At 46.0% G+C, this 16,097-nt stretch overlaps 1 protein-coding gene across 1 annotated transcript in view; it reads left to right on the forward strand.

Moving 5' to 3' along the window:
- The window catches only part of STK3 (serine/threonine kinase 3), a 247,563-nt gene that overhangs the window by 109,148 nt on the left and 122,318 nt on the right, over nt 1–16,097 (forward strand). The window contains exons 7-8 of the mRNA XM_044294570.1: nt 324–461; nt 14,373–14,498. Of these exons, the coding sequence (XP_044150505.1) occupies nt 324–461; nt 14,373–14,498 (264 nt within the window). The remainder of the gene's footprint in view (nt 1–323; nt 462–14,372; nt 14,499–16,097) is intronic.

Here is a 16,097-nt window from a genome sequence, read left to right on the forward strand (position 1 = left end):
GTCCCAAATGAATGGGCGCAAGCACTCGTGCTACAATCCTATATATATCTCTATTGGATCACTGCTACTCTGCAATCTTGGCCGCAACCAGTGTCGCCATGTAGCCATACCCTTAAAGTCTATGGGGACCGATGGACATAGCTGATCACTCTACTTGACTATCTCCTTCAGTCCCATAGACTTTAAATGGAGCGGAAATGGGGAACTCGCGGACCCTAGTTAAACCATAGGTGGAATTTATTATTCCTGGCATATCTATTTAAATCTTGTTGCTGTGATGTTTTTATTAGCATGGGATTTAACCACATGTTATCTTATTTTAGGCTATCTTCATGATTCCCACAAATCCTCCACCTACCTTCAGAAAACCTGAGCTGTGGTCAGATGAATTTACTGATTTTGTGAAGAAATGTCTGGTAAAAAACCCGGAGCAAAGAGCGACTGCTACACAGCTTCTGCAGGTACCGACACCTGTCCGTGTTACTACAGTTGTGTTACACACGCCTGATACAGGAGTCTTCTTCTCCGTCTCACATATATAACATTCATAACACATTTATTTGTATGTGTTAAGTGGCATCAAAAAACAATGGTGGAATTGCTTTATTTATTTTTGCATCGCACCCTAGGTTTCCTCAAGGAAAAAATTGCTGGTGTCCTTAAAGGGTTAAAAAGAAATTCACCCCTCTATGAGGCAGAGTAGAGAGCTGCTATAAACAGCACTACTCACTGTGGGCGACGCGAGGCATTTTATATGTGATGTATAATATATTACATGGTCAGCCATTCTGCTGAAGATCAGCCATCCAAGGGTCCATTCACACGTCCGTATGTGTTTTGCGGATCCGCAAAACACGGACACCGGCAATGTGCGTTCCGCATTTTGCGAACCGCACATCGCCAGCACTCTTTGTAGAAAATGCCTTTTCTTATCCGCAATTACGGACAAGAATAGGACATGTTCTATTATTTTTTGCAGAACTGAAGTGCGAATCCGCAAATGTGGATGCGGACACCACATTCCGGCCCCGTTGAAAATGAATGGATCTGCACCTGTTCCGCAAAATTACGGAATGGATGCGGACCCAGTTTGCAGACGTGTGACTGGACCCTGAGGCTACTTTCACATCTGCGTTTTGTATTCCGGTTTTGAGATCCGGCAGAGGATCTGAAAACTGGAGCAAAACACTTCAGTTTGATGTGATGTATCTGTTGGGATGCGGTTGTATTAAATCGAAACTGAACAAACCGGATCCTGCACTGAAAAAAAGCAAGTCAGTGGGTGTCGGATCCGTTTTTTCAGATCTGAAAAAAATACTTACGTTTTCACCCCAGTCATGGTCAACGGGGACAAAAAAATAACAAATCAGATCAGTATGTGTACCGTTCCTGCTTATTCAGTTTTTCGACCAGACACAAAACCGCAGCTTTTGTGTCCGGTCTGCGAAATTGAACTAACCGCATCCGGCACCATTAACTTACATTCTTTTTAGTGCCGGATACGGTTAGATCAGTTTCGCAGACCGGACACAAAACCGCAGCTTGCAGTGGTTTTGTGTCCTGTCGAAAAACTGAATAAGCAGGAACGGTACGCATACTGATCTGATTTGTTCTTTTTTTGTCCCCATTGACAATGACTGGGGAGAAAACGTAAGCGCTCTGCCGGATCTCAAAACAATATGCAAAAATTTCCCTTTGCAGGTGGAAAAAGTATGTGAACCCCTAGACTATTGACATCTCCAAGAGCTAATTGGAGTGAGGTGTCAGCCAACTGAAGTCCAATCAATGAGATGAGATTGGAGGTGTTGGTTACAGCTGCCCTGCCCAATAAAAAACACACACCAGTTCTGGGTTTGCTTTTCACAAGAAGCATTACCTGATGTGAATGATGCCTCGCACAAAAGAGCTCTCAGAAGACCTACGATTAAGAATTGCTGACTTGCATAAAGCTGGAAAGGGTTATAAAAGTATCTCCAAAAGCCTTGCTGTTCATCAGGCCACAGTAAGACAAATTGTCAATAAATTGAGAAAGTACAGCACTGCTGCTACTCTCCCTAGGAGTGGCCGTCCTGTAAAGATGACTGCAAGAGCACAGCGCAGACTGCTCAATGAGGTGAAGAAGAATCCTAGAGTGTCAGCTAAAGACTTACAAAAGTCTCTGGCATAGGCTAACATCCCTGTTAGCGAATCTATGATACGTAAAACACTAAACAAGAATGGATTTCATGGGAGGATACCACAGAGGAAGCCACTGCTGTCCAAAAAAAACATTGCTGCACGCTTACAGATTGCACAAGAGCACCTGGATGTTCCACAGCAGTACTGGCAAAATATTCTGTGGACAGATGAAACCAAAGTTGAGTTGTTTGGAAGAAACACACACTATGTGTGGAGAAAGAGGCACAGCACACCAACATCAAAACCTCATCCCAACTGTGAAGAATGGTGGTGGGGGCATCATGGTTTGGGGCTGCTTTGCTGCGTCAGGGCCTGGACGGATTGCTATCATCGAAGGAAAAATGAATTCCCAAGTTTATCAAGACATTTTGCAGGAGAACTTAAGGCCATCTGTCCACCAGCTGAAGCTCAACAGAAGATGGGTGTTGCAACAGGACAACGACCCAAAGCATAGAAGTACATGAACAACAGAATGGCTTAAACAGAAGAAAATACGCCTTCTGGAGTGGCCCAGTCAGAGTCCTGACCTCAACCCGATTGAGATGCTGTGGCATGACCTCAAGAAAGCGATTCACACCAGACATCCCAAGAATATTGCTGAACTGAAACAGTTCTGTAAAGAGGAATGGTCAAGAATTACTCCTGACCGTTGTGCACGTCTGATCTGCAACTACAGGAAGCGTTTGGTTGAAGTTATTGCTGCCAAAGGAGGTTCAACCAGTTATTAAATCCAAGGGTTCACATACTTTTTCCACCTGCACTGTGAATGTTTACACGATGTGTTCAATAAAAACATGGTAACATTTAATTCTTTGTGTGTTATTAGTTTAAGCAGACTGTGATTGTCTATTGTTGTGACTTAGATGAAAATCAGTTCACTTTTTATGACCAATTTGTACAGAAATCCATATAATTTTAAAGGGTTCACATATTTTTTCTTGCAACTGTACGATTGGCTTTGCAGGGGAAGCAAGGAACAGCCAGTCATTTCCCCTGCAGAAGCCTCTGTAAGGTAAATTTTTGCATATGGTTTTGAGATCCGCCAGAGCGCTTACTTTTTTAGTGTTTATTCCTAATTTCTCTGCTTTAGGTCTCGTGCACATGACCACGTCCGTATAGCGGTCCAGAAACCACGGATCCACAATGTACGGATCCTTCCACGTGCACTCAGCGTTTTTCTTACTCCCATTACTAAAAATGACTATTCTCGTCCGCAATATGGACAAGAGGACATGTAATTTGCAGAACAGACATACTGATGTGTTTTTCCCCCCCCCAGAGCTATAAAAATTAGCAAGTTCTTGTGTGATCTGCAAATAATTCCAATTGGATGCTGATGCAAAATAGGGTCATGGTCTTGAGCCCTTCAAATGTGTCTCAATGATCCCTTGTCCATTTTTAGGACATACGGATGTGGACATCACACGGCGCGTTGTGTGCAATTTTAGCGGCCCAATTAAAATGAATGGGTAGGCATCCAATCTACAAAGAATGTGGATCAGATGCGGACCAAAAATTCGGTAGTGTGAATGGGGCCTTAAATGTGATGTGACCACAGCCTACGATTCGGCAGAGTGGAGTTTCTCTTTCTGGTCTCTGACTAGCTCCACGATAGAATACCTTTACAACACCCATTATTAGTGTTGTTATGAAACGCGTTGCTTGCCACCAACACATTGCTGCTTGTTTGTACTATTTTACAACCTGTTCTCTACATTGGATTGTAATTCCAATGTTGATTTCCCAGTGATGTGGACTTTAAAAGTGTTTTTGTGCGTTTTATGGAGTAATAAAGTAAATCACTACTATATACTATATGGTTATGGCTTGCTGAGAGTATGCATTCCAGTTTACTGAATTGTGTAGTCATGCACTTTACTGGGACAATTATTATATTATTTTTTTAAACGGGGCAAAGAAAAAATTCTGCTTTTAGTTCCTTATTGCTAACTGAATCTCAATATCCGTGAATATTTTCCCAGGAGAGAGACCGCGCTTACATGTCATCAGTAGTGGCCTCTGTCTCATCTGCTAACTGACTCGACAAGAGGCCCTATCGAAGACCATTTTAATGAGACAATTTATTAGGCTCTGGTCACGCGATGGATTTTGCAAAAGCAAAATGCTATCCATATTCTATGGCACCTTAAGTTGTTTTTTTTTCAAACTTCCCTCTTTCTTTCTTACTTTCTTTCTATGTCTGCATCGGATATTTCTAAAATTCGATTAATTTACAATTGATTCGCTCATCTCTAAATTTTATTTTATAGCTGCCATGTAATACTACATTGCCCCTAGAGCAGCCAACTGTCAGGGGTTTTATATTAGAGGGGTTGTCATGGTGGACTACTGCTTTAAGTGGGTGTTATGCTGTCTTTATGTCACTGCTTAACGGTACAATCCAACATTCGGAAACTTTTTTTCTTTTTCAATAGACTGGAAGCAGTGCTACTAGAAGTGGAAAATAGTGTTTGTGTGTCACATGAAGAGTCTTGAGTTTAATATTAATTTGGTTATTCAAGACCTATAATGCCTCTCCATATTCCCGGGCCCTTCAAACAGATTGTACTTCTCATCCCCACACGGCCTCCGCTGCATCGCCCCTCACACGGATGAAAACATCCAGCGATGGGTGTTAGATTGGTTAGCAAATAGCAGGCCGCAACGAGAACGAGCCTCCCTAGCATCAACCATCGGCGGCTCTGTCAGCATCAGAAGCGACGCGGGTGCCGAGGAGCGAGGCAAGTACAATCTATATGAGGGGCCTGGGCATATGGGGGGCATTTTAGGTCTTGGCTAACCCCTTTAAGTTATCTTATGTATCGATGTATCGTTCACTAGATGTATCGATGCCACTAGCCACAATGGGCATCACAGTGCTCATGCTCGGGCCGATGGTGAACTGCGCATGCGCGGAATGACGCAACCGACTTACAGGGCGGAACAAGCAAGAGGCTGGGGGAGGTGTAATGTGAAAAAAAGGCAAAGTGGTCTGGGCACCTACACCAAGAATCCCACTCCCGGGCACTTTCCGAGCCCTCATTTGCATATGGATGTAACATAATTTCTCGCTCGTATCATTGGGGGACACAGGACCGTGGGTATAGCTGCTGCTGCCACTAGGAGGTGACACTAGGCTGAAAAGTGTTAGCTCCTCCTCTACCGGCTATACTCCAGCCAGGAGAGAGCATATCCGTTTTTAGCTTAGTGTCATAGGAGGCAGACCTCCCTGCTTGCAGTATGGCTTCCTTTTGTTATTTTTTCTTTTTTGTTTTGTCTTTTCCCTTTCTAGGTAGGGGAAACAGAGTCACCTAGCCTCTCTGTCTACCCTGGGAGCAAGGCTGGTGTCAGGTTCCCTCACTGCTCGACTTCCCCCAAGAAGCAGAGGTGGACCAGGGCAGCCTAGCTCCCCTGCTTCCGGCCAGCCAAAGGGTCACCTGGATCCGGCAAGACTCCCCTGCCGTTCCAGTCTCCTGCCTCTTCGGGCGCCAGCTGCTGAAAAGGTGACCCTGCTGGTCCTTTAAGGGGGGATGAAGAGGATGAAGATGGGGTGAGTAATCAGTATTGGTTGAGTATTCTCTTGCACCCCCCCGGCCCCTGCATTCGGGACACTTACTTCTCCACTTCAGGTCACCTTAGTTCCTGACTAAGGCCACAGGGATGGCATTTCTTGGGGATGCCACACCGGAAGTGCTTCACGGTTGGCTGCGCGCCGCTGTCTCCGGTGGCGTCAACCAGAGTTGGACCTCATGGCGCCCCGGCTCGACCACAAACTCCCCGCCTTTTTCTCACGAACAAAAAAATCCTAGGACATGCGCCGTAGACGTGCTGGTGGCCCCATGGGATGAGTTCTCCCTGGTGTACGTATTACCGCCTCTTCCTCTCCTGCCTCGAGTCTTACGCAGAATCAGGATGGAGGGCATCCAGACTATCATCATCGCTCCGTATTGGCCCCGTCGCGCGTGGTATACAGACATCGTCCGTCTTCTAGGAAACACGTCGTGGCCCCTTCAGCTCAGACCCGATCTTCTTTCTCAGGGTCCTGTCTTCCACCAGCGTTTAGAGTTGCTACGTTTGATGGCGTGGCTGTTGAAACTGCCATTCTGAAGCAGCGAGGTTTCAAGGACAGCGTCATCCACACCATGATTAAAGCCAGGAAACCAGCATCGTCGTCAGCGTTTCTGTGCAGAACGTAACACCCCCCCCCCCCCCCCCGCTACGCTTCTCCCTTTCCACCATCCTTTAATTTCTGCAATCGGGTCTGGATTTAGGTCTTGCCCTTAGTTCCTTGAAGGGGCAGGTGTCAGCGTTGTAAAAAAAAAATTCCAGCGTCCTCTGGCACTACATGCTCCGGTCAAGACTTTCCTACAAGGGGTGGCAAACACTGTCCCTCCTTATCGTCCCCCCCTTACCTTCTTGGAACTTGAACCTGGTTCTGGGTTCCCTCCAATCGACTCCATTTGAGCCTTTAAAGAGGACCTTTCACCAGAATAAAACTTCTAAACTAACTATACAGGCATGTAGAGCGGCGCCCAGGGACCCCCCTGCACTTACTGTTATACCTGGGCGCCTCTCCGTTGTCCCGTTATTGCCTCCGGTATCTTCATAGTTAGGCTCCACCCAGGGGAACCTGCCGGCGCCTCCTTCTCCCATGCTGCAGCGCTGGCCAATCACAGCGCTCAGCTCATAGCCTGAGAGGCTTTTTTCTCTCTCAGGCTATGAGCTGAGCGCTGCGATTGGCCAGCGCTACAGCATGGGAGAATGAGCCGACGGCAGGTTCCCCTGGGTGGAGCCTAACTATGAAGATACCAGAGGCTATACCGGGAGAACGGAGTGGCGCCCAGGTATAACAGTAAGTGCAGGGGGGTCCCTGGGCGCCGCTCTACATGTCTGTATAGTTAGTTTAGAAGTTTTATTCTGGTGAAAGTTCCTCTTGAAACACAGTTCCCCTCTGTATTCTCTCCTGGAAGGTTGCATTCCTGGTGGCTTCCATCAGGCGCGTTTCGGAGTTGGCAGCGCTTTCCTGTAAGGAACCCTTCCTATTTCTGCACCAAGATAAGGCGGTGCTCCGACCCATACCTTCTTTTCAGCTGAAGGTAGTATCTGCCTTTCATGTCAACGAAGACATTGTTCTTACTTCTTTATGCCCCTCTCCTTCGCATCCCAGGGAACCGGCTCTCCATCAGCTGGATGTGGTTAGGGCTCTCAGGATTTACTTATCTGTCTCGAGGACTTTCCGCCGTACGGACTCTCTGTTCGTTGTTCTGGAAGGTCCTCGCAAAGGTTTGGCGGCCTCCAAGGTGACAATTGCCAGGTGGATTTGTTTGGCAATTGCTGAGGCATACTGCTCCCGGGGCAAGGCACCGCCCCTTGATATCACAGCCCACTCGACCAGGGCGGTGGGCTCGTCTTGGGCTCGCTTCTACCAGGCTTCAGCTTCACAGCTGTGCATAGCAGTGACTTGGTCGTTCTTGCACACGTTCACCAAGTTTTACCAGGTGCATACTTTTGCATCAGCTGACGCTGCGCTGGTCCGCAAGGTCTTGCAGGTTGCAGTGTCTTGAGCTTCCTTACGCAAGGCAGTTTTCAATGTTTCAATGGGGATGTGTTCTTCCCTCCCTGTAGACTGCTTTGGAATGTTACGAGGATACGAGCGAGAAAGAGATTTTTGTGGACTCTTCTGTATAATCTTTCTTGCTTAGTTCATTGGGGGACACAGCCCCCACCCTTTATTTTCCATTATTCCACTGCAGGTGCTAGCGGTTTGTTTGCCGTTTGAGTTCTCAGTGTGGTTCGACCCTTCCGGCATTAGTTATGTTCTGGTTTATTTCATGTATGTTTTTTTTTTTTCTCTCCTACTCCTACTGCTTGGGCACAAACTGATATGCTCTCTCCTGGCTAGAGGGGGTATAGCCGGCAGAGGAGGAGCTAACACTTTTCAGTCTAGTGTCGCCTCCTAGTGGCAGCAGCAGCTATACCCATGGCCCTGTGTCCTCCAATGATACGAGCGAGAAATGATGTTTAATCCGTATGCAAATGAGGGCTCTTAAGTGTCCAGCGGTGGGATTCGTGGTGTAGGTGCCTTTTTTTTCACATTACTCCTCCCCAGCCTCTTGCTTGTTCCGCCCTTTAAGTCCGTTCCGTCATCCCGCGCTGGTGAAAGTCACAACAAAAGAACTAAGGTACCATTGGAATGGGTAGTTGTGCTAGAGCGCCATGCAAGCAGTGTGTAACATCCAATTTTGGTGACAGACTCCCCTGAACCATGCTAATCTGCTGAGAACACTAGTCTGGGGATAAAGAAAGTTGTACAAACAGACCCTTGTTAGAGTAGTTTTTAGCAGGAGTATTGTGAATGGGAACTTTTATTCTGCTAGGTTCTGCTCCTGGATTTGGAGCGTCAGTATTAAGTGTTTTCTGCATTAATCTGCTTCTCTCTGTTCTGGGTCACAGCTGTAGTATCCAACCAGAACACAGCTGTCGCTCCGAGCAAAGGAAAGGGGTTGCGAATAAGTTCAATGCAGAAAGCTCTTCAGAGTGAATAAAAGTTCATATTCACACTACTTCTAATAGGAAAAGCTCCACAAAAAGTATGGGGCACATTTATTAAGAGCAGCGTTTTAGATGCCGGTCTTATAAACCCCTAAACTGGTGGCGTTTCTGCCGAAGTTGTAATGAGGCGCCGGCCTCTTCATAACTTCGGTGGATCCTCTGCCAGTTTCTTAATGTAAGGCAGCTTCTGAGCTGTCTTGCATTTAGACCTCGTTCTACACTTTTTAGACCTGGCGATAAGTTGCAGATTGCGGTGCAACAAAATGTTGCACCGCAATCTACGCCTGAAATACGCCTAATATAGGCATATTTCTGCATCATAAATGTTTATACTGCCCTCCCTTATCTAGGGCTGTCAGCAGTTTAGCATGGTCAAAAATGCTGACCTTTTTAAATATTTTCTCTAAAACAAGAAAAAAAAGAAAAAATGTTGAGCAATTTCTCAAGAACTGCTTGAGACCCGATATAGTTTCAAAGTTAAAATGTAGGAAACATCTTCAGTGGCTTGACCCTGGCTTAAAAAAATGTCACCAAAAAAAACAGTAGCGCGTTTCGAGCCGTCACATAAGATTTACCCAGATCTGGCTGAAAAGTTCACTAGCAGCTCAGAAACCTTTGTAAACCCCTTTGCACGTTGAAGCACTGAAATGCTGCTGTTTCTGCTCTTTCATGACGCTGTAAATTATTGCATATCACAACCCTCATCTTTCTGGAGATAACACCTCTTATTTTGGTATTGAATAACTTTTATGAGCTAGTTACTCAGATATCTGATTTAACATGGAAGCTTTCCAAATGAAATAAATATCAGTTCTCTAAGTGCTGGTATTCACTGATTGCCCAAATGATTAACAGATCCTGGAGCTTGGCCCCTTGTGACTTACTCTAGGTCAGTGACATTGAGCGCATGGAATGCAGTGCACTCCGTGGCGAAGGGCAACATCTAAGATCATTGCAAAACTTCTTTATTCCTATGTAGAAATTCCCAGTGGAAAGTGAGGATCTCTGGACACTTGGAGGCAGGCAGAGGTGTGGGATATTTAACTCCTTCATAAAGGCGTCTGTGTGCGTTCCGCAATTTGCGGAACGGCACGGACAGCTTTTAATATAACTGCTTATTCTTGTCCGCAAAGTGCGGACAAGAATAGGACATGTTGTTATATTTTTTTTTTTTTTGCGGGGCCACGGAATGGAGCAAAGGATGCAGACAGCACGTGGAGTGCTGTCCGCATCTTTTGCGGCCCCAGTAAAGTGAATAGGTCCGCAGCATCCGAGCCGCCAAAACTGCGGCTCGGATGCGGACCAAAACAATGGCCGTGTGCATGAGGCCACACTGTGATTAACTAGGGGTTCCAGGGTACAATGATAAGGATGTTATACTAGTATGGCCCTATCCATATGACACTATCCATAGTCTGGTTGGTCAGTTTAGTGAATATATAATAGTCATATTTTATTATGCATTCTGTTTTCTATAAGATGCATACTAGCCTACTTTTAAGACATGACTTCAAGGATAATAATTGTGAGGAGGCAAAAATTTACAGACTTGGGGCTCATGCACACAAACGAATTTTGTTTCCGTGTCCATTCTGTTTTTTTTTTTTTTGTTTGTTTTTTGCAGACCGTATGCGGGAAAAAAAGTAAAAAATAAAAAATAAGTCATCCGTATTTTTTGCGGATCCGTTTTTCGCGGACCGCAAAATACATATGGTTGTGTGCATGAGCCCTTATGCCTAAAAATATTACCCAAAACTACTTATCAGTCAGAAGTAGTGCACATGCATCGCTGATAGCCGAAAGACGGGAGCAATTAGGTCTTTATACATCACACGAGACCAATATGATACCGGACCCCCAGCACCCAGACAGTACAAAAAGCCATAGACTTAAAGAGAGTGTACTTTCAATATTATTCAAACCACATATTGAAACATATTTCTTTTATCTAATCTTTCATTTTTATTTATTTTTTACTCAATTGTCTGAACATGATTAAGGGGGCAACCATTTTGGCTGAGCATATATGGATGTGCTTTATAGAAGTAGCTTGGAGTGTAGGGAAAAATATGCAGGAGATGTACTTTGATGAATATAGGAGAGTTTTCTAGGCATGGAACTGTGCAGCCATCATTGTGCAGGGATGGGAAATAGATAAGCTGTGACGTGACTTTTTGTGGATGGTGGATTCTGTTATGTACATAGAGGTGTTCTCTGTCATTGTAATCCGGCCTGTGATGGTAATGAGATGACTGCTGAAAAGAGGTTTCTACTGAGCAGGGATTGTCAGCTTTTTATTAGGCCTCCTGCACACGAACGTGTGCGCCCCGTGGCCGTGCTGCGGCCCGCAAAATGCGGGCTGCAATGCACGAACACAGACCATGGTGCAGCTGCAGCGGATCGCAAACCCATTCACTTTAATGGCTCTGCGATCCGGCCGTTCCGCAAAAAGATAGGACACGTTCTGTCTTTTTGCAGAGGGGAAGTAAATGAGAGAAACCCCACGGAAGCACTGCGTAGGTTTCCGTTCAGTGCTTCCGTTCCGCACCATTCCGCATCTCTGGATTTGCAGACCCATTTAAGTGATTGGGTCCGCATCAGTGATTCGCAGTGCACACGGAACGGTGCCCGTGTATTGCGGATCCGCAATACGGCAACGGGACACCTACAGGAGGCCTTATGCTTAGGAACCAGCGTGAAATTGGAGGATTTTAAGATTTTTTTCAAACATAGAAATATAATATAAAATATAAATATAAAGTGACGTGGAAAAAAAAATCTAAATTAATGTTTAAAACTTGATTTAAACAGTAGGTATTTCTGATGATAAAAATAAAAATTCCTTTTAAGATGCTGAACCTAACCACTCCCCAACACTTTGCAGCATTAACACTGAGATGCTGCTCTGCCCAAATGCCGTGGTATTAATGTAGCTTCCCTGAGCTTCTCCATCAACCCTAGAATTCATTCAGCATCCACACTACATTACATCTTGGATCTTGTTCCAAAACTCAATTTTTATTGTATTTCACCATTTTTAATAGCTACTACCAGATGTTCAGCAGGTAGAACTTTATTTTTTTTCAAAAACCCCCTTTCCCTCCATCAGTGGGAAATAGGTAACGATGGACATCATTTGCAGCCCTCCAAAATATTTTAGAAACTGTGTAATCTTTCTGACGAAGCGCACACGTTTCTTTTATTACTAGATTAATCGGGAAGTGTTCTAACCTTCCCCGACTCCGCAAAATGCATCGTCCCTTTGGCAAACTGAGAGGTCCTTTGAAGTGGTCAAACAGTAATAGCAGCGGGAGCAGCAGCTTTACAGTTAGTGTACATTTCTGCCTGCTGTACGTATACGGTGTAGGGTTACACATGTGCATGACTACATGGCATCGAAAACGGGCTAATTTTATTTTAATTTGGTTTAAAGATATTTTGGAAATTACGCAAATTGAGCCCTTTCCTTGTTTACTGAGGATATTATCATTTTTTTCCCTGCTGTAGGGCTCAGGTTCCAGATCCTCCGAACTTAGTCATGGAACACAAATTTGGGGAAATAAACATCAAGAATAAAACTACCTTCATGCTGCCCCTTATTTGCATTTCTCAGTTTGTAAAGAAATACTTGTGTGTAATATAACAGGGGTGCTGGGTGTGTATGTATATTGGAATGCATGTACTGTATATACGGTGTGTGTATGTGTGTGTGTATATGTGTGTATATATATATATACACATACACACATGTAGTGTGTATTTGTATTATTATTATTCACCCACTCACACATGTATAAGATTATACTAAGATTTCTTAGGGCTGAAGCACACGACTAAGGCTGGTGTTACACACGGCAGAGAACAGCCTGCCAGAGCTCTCTGCATCGGACATTGCCGTATGTTACCGCAATGCTCGCCGCCCCTGTTGACTCTAATGGGGTCTGGTGGATATCTGGCTGCCACCTGGCAAATCTACCGGGCTTTGGCCAGACAAAAACTATGCTGGGATTCAGCCACAGCAGTGAGGATCAGCAGGGGATGCTGTGAGCCAGACATGGTGTTCAGCTTTTTGTGCTATGAGCTGTATTTGTGGGGATCATCTGGGGGTGCCGTGATCCATATCTGTGGGGTTCATCTGGGTGTGCTGTAAGCCAGACCTGCGGGGATCAGCTGGGGGTGCTGTGAGCCAGACCTGCGGAGATCAGCTGGGGGTGCTGTGAGCCAGACCTGCGGGGATCAGCTGGGGGTGCTGTGAGCCAGACCTGCGGAGATCAGCTGGGGGTGCTGTGAGCCAGACCTGCGGGGATCAGCTGGGGGTGCTGTGAGCCAGACCTGCGGAGATCAGCTGGGGGTGCTGTGAGCCAGACCTGCGGGGATCAGCTGGGGGTGCTGTGAGCCAGACCTGCGGAGATCAGCTGAGGGTGCTGTGAGCCAAACCTGCGGAGATCAGCTGGGGGTGCTGTGAGCCAGACCTGCGGGGATCAGCTAGGGGTGCTGTGAGCCAGACCTGCGCGGGGATCAGCTAGGGATGCTGTGAGCCAGACCTGCGTGGATCAGCAGGGGATGCTGTGAGCCAGACATGGTGTTCAGCTTTTTGTGCTATGAGCCATATCTGTGGGGATCATCTGGGGGTGCCGTGAGCCATATCTGTGGGGATCATCTGGGGGTGCCGTGAGCCATATCTGTGGGGATCATCTGGGGGTGCCGTGAGCCATATCTGTGGGGTTCATCTGGGTGTGCTGTAAGCCAGACCTGCGGGGATCAGCTGGGGGTGCTGTGAGCCAGACCTGCGGAGATCAGCTGGGGGTGCTGTGAGCTAGACCTGCGGGGTTCAGCTGGGGGTGCTGTTAGCCAGACCTGCGGGGATCAGCTTGGAGTGCTGTGAGCCAGACCTGCGGGGATCACCTGGTGGTGCTGTGAGCCAGACCTGCGGGGATCAGCTGGGGGTGCTGTGAGCCAGACCTGCGGGGATCACCTGGGGGTGCTGTGAGCCAGACCTGCGGGGATCACCTGGGGCTGCTGTGAGCCAGACCTGTGGGGATCAGCTGGGGGTGCTGTGAGCCAGACCTGCGGGGATCAGCTGGGGGGTGCTGTGAGCCAAACCTGCGAGGATCACCTGGGGGTGCTGTGAACCAGACCTGCGGAGATTATCTTGGGGTGCTGTCAGCCAGACCTGTGGGAATTAGCTAATCCCTCTAATAGCTGCAGTATATATCATGATGATACAACCCCTTTTAAGATGCTGTATAAAAAATAAAAAAAACACCTGTACTGAGTATTGTGCTGGTTATTATATTTTTTTTGTCTAGCTGTCAGATGAAGGCTGTGCAACTTTTTAACAGTACTGCTGAACGATTTGATTCCTGTCACAAACGAGCTATATGTCGGGGGTAGAAACATGGAAGGGGGCCCAGGTCATTACATTATAGATTTTCTTTGTAGTTTCTAAACACTGATGTAAATACTGAACAGCCGACACCAGTGCATAAGAGGCCTTCACTTCCATTTTATAATTTATCATGCCGTTAACAATATGGTTTTGCATTCTGTTGTTTTTTTGCAGGTGTTTTAGTCCAACAATGATAAGGAAAAAGAGCATTTATTTTGTTCTGTAATAGTAATTGTCCGTTTCTCCTCTGCAGCACACGTTTATCAAGAATGCGAAAGCAGTGTCCATTCTCCGAGACCTCATCACAGAAGCTATGGACATCAAAGCAAAAAGACACGAGGAACAGCAGAGAGAACTGGAAGAGGAGGACGAAAACTCAGTATGTTTCTTTTTCCTCTCTGTAATGTGGGCAGAGTGAATACTTTGTGATACCAATTGTGTTAATTATGTCTCCTGTTAAGGGCTCATTCACATGACCATAGGCTGTCCTTGCCAGTATTGTGGAACTCAAATGGCGGTTCAGCAATATACGGATGCAGACCCATTGACTTGATATGAGGCGGTGTGGAGTGCTTCCATGGGCTTTTTGGTCCGTGCCTCTGCACTGCAAATGATTGAACATGTCCTATGTTTTGCCGTATATAGCGGATCGCATACCCATTCAAGTCAATGGGTACACGCCGCAATACGGGATTCACACGGCCGGTGCCTGTTTTTTGCGGACCGCAATTTGCCTTCCACTGCCTGGGCGTGAACGGCTTAATTTCGTTTGAATGTACCCTACTAGTGATCATCCTTTTAAAGACTTTACCAGTTTGTATATTGATGTGGTACAGGTGGAGCATTTCTCAGCTTTAGGGCTTATGCACACAACTGTAGTTTGGGTCCGCATCCGATCAGCATATTTTGAAGATCAGATGCAGACCCATTCATTTTAATGAGGCTGCAAAAGATCTGGACAGCTCACCGTGTATTGTCCACATCCATATGTGCCTTCTGCGACCCCACTAAAAAAATTGATAATAGAACATGTCTTATTCTTGTCCGTTTTGCGAAAAGAATAGGCAGTTGTAACAGTGGCCAGGACGCACCTTTCCACAAAATGCGGAACACGCACAGCTGGTATCAGTGCATTAGGAATCCGCATCTTGCACACCACAAAAACGTCTACGGCCGTGTGAATGAGCCCTTAGTGTGATATCACATCCATTAAAAATAGTCAGTTAGTTAGTTAAGTTTGTGATGTACACTCATTAAGTGTCAAGATGAGGATTGCTACATCTGTGTATGCATCCAGTTATTAATACCTATGTATGATTTACTATCTGTTTAGCTTTGTTTATGGCATATCTACAAGATGTCATAAAAAATGTGTGATAGATGTGGACCTCAAATCTTGCTCCTGCACCTAGCCTAAAACAGGGCACCTGACCCCCCTTCTACCTGAATGCCGTGGCCAAAAGTAGTCAGGCAGTTTCCTTATTCACAAATCACTTGTGTGGGAGTTACGGAGACAGTGTAGCACAAGCGGCTCTGCTGTTTCCATAGTCCCGACCACCAGTAGCCGCTGAATTCAGGCAAGATGAGCTTGGGGGCCTGTTCGAAGTATAAAATTGGGACCAGCATCCCAGTGTATGTTTGTTTTTATGGTGTATTCTTCAGATATGCCATAGAAGTCTCAGACCAAGCTCATTACATGTATGGTAAGCGCCATGCTGCTTCCTCTAATGGGCCCGGCAATCATGTGATCGCTAGGTGTCTCAAGGGCAGATCGGAGCTACAGGGTCTTAGCAGACCCTGGTCAATTATACCTATGAACAATATCATCAGAGGTGGTTGTTTTCCCCTGAAACTGGGGCTCCTTTGGTTACCCAAGTTACGGTGGAAAAGTGCAAAATAAAAAAAATAAAGGCGTACGTGTCCACCCGAGGCTTTTTATTGCACTCTTGGAGAACATGTTATGTGCCAAAACTAAATT

The sequence above is a fragment of the Bufo gargarizans genome, chromosome 5, assembly GCF_014858855.1.
Source record: "Bufo gargarizans isolate SCDJY-AF-19 chromosome 5, ASM1485885v1, whole genome shotgun sequence".
NCBI classification, from domain to species: domain Eukaryota; kingdom Metazoa; phylum Chordata; class Amphibia; order Anura; family Bufonidae; genus Bufo; species Bufo gargarizans.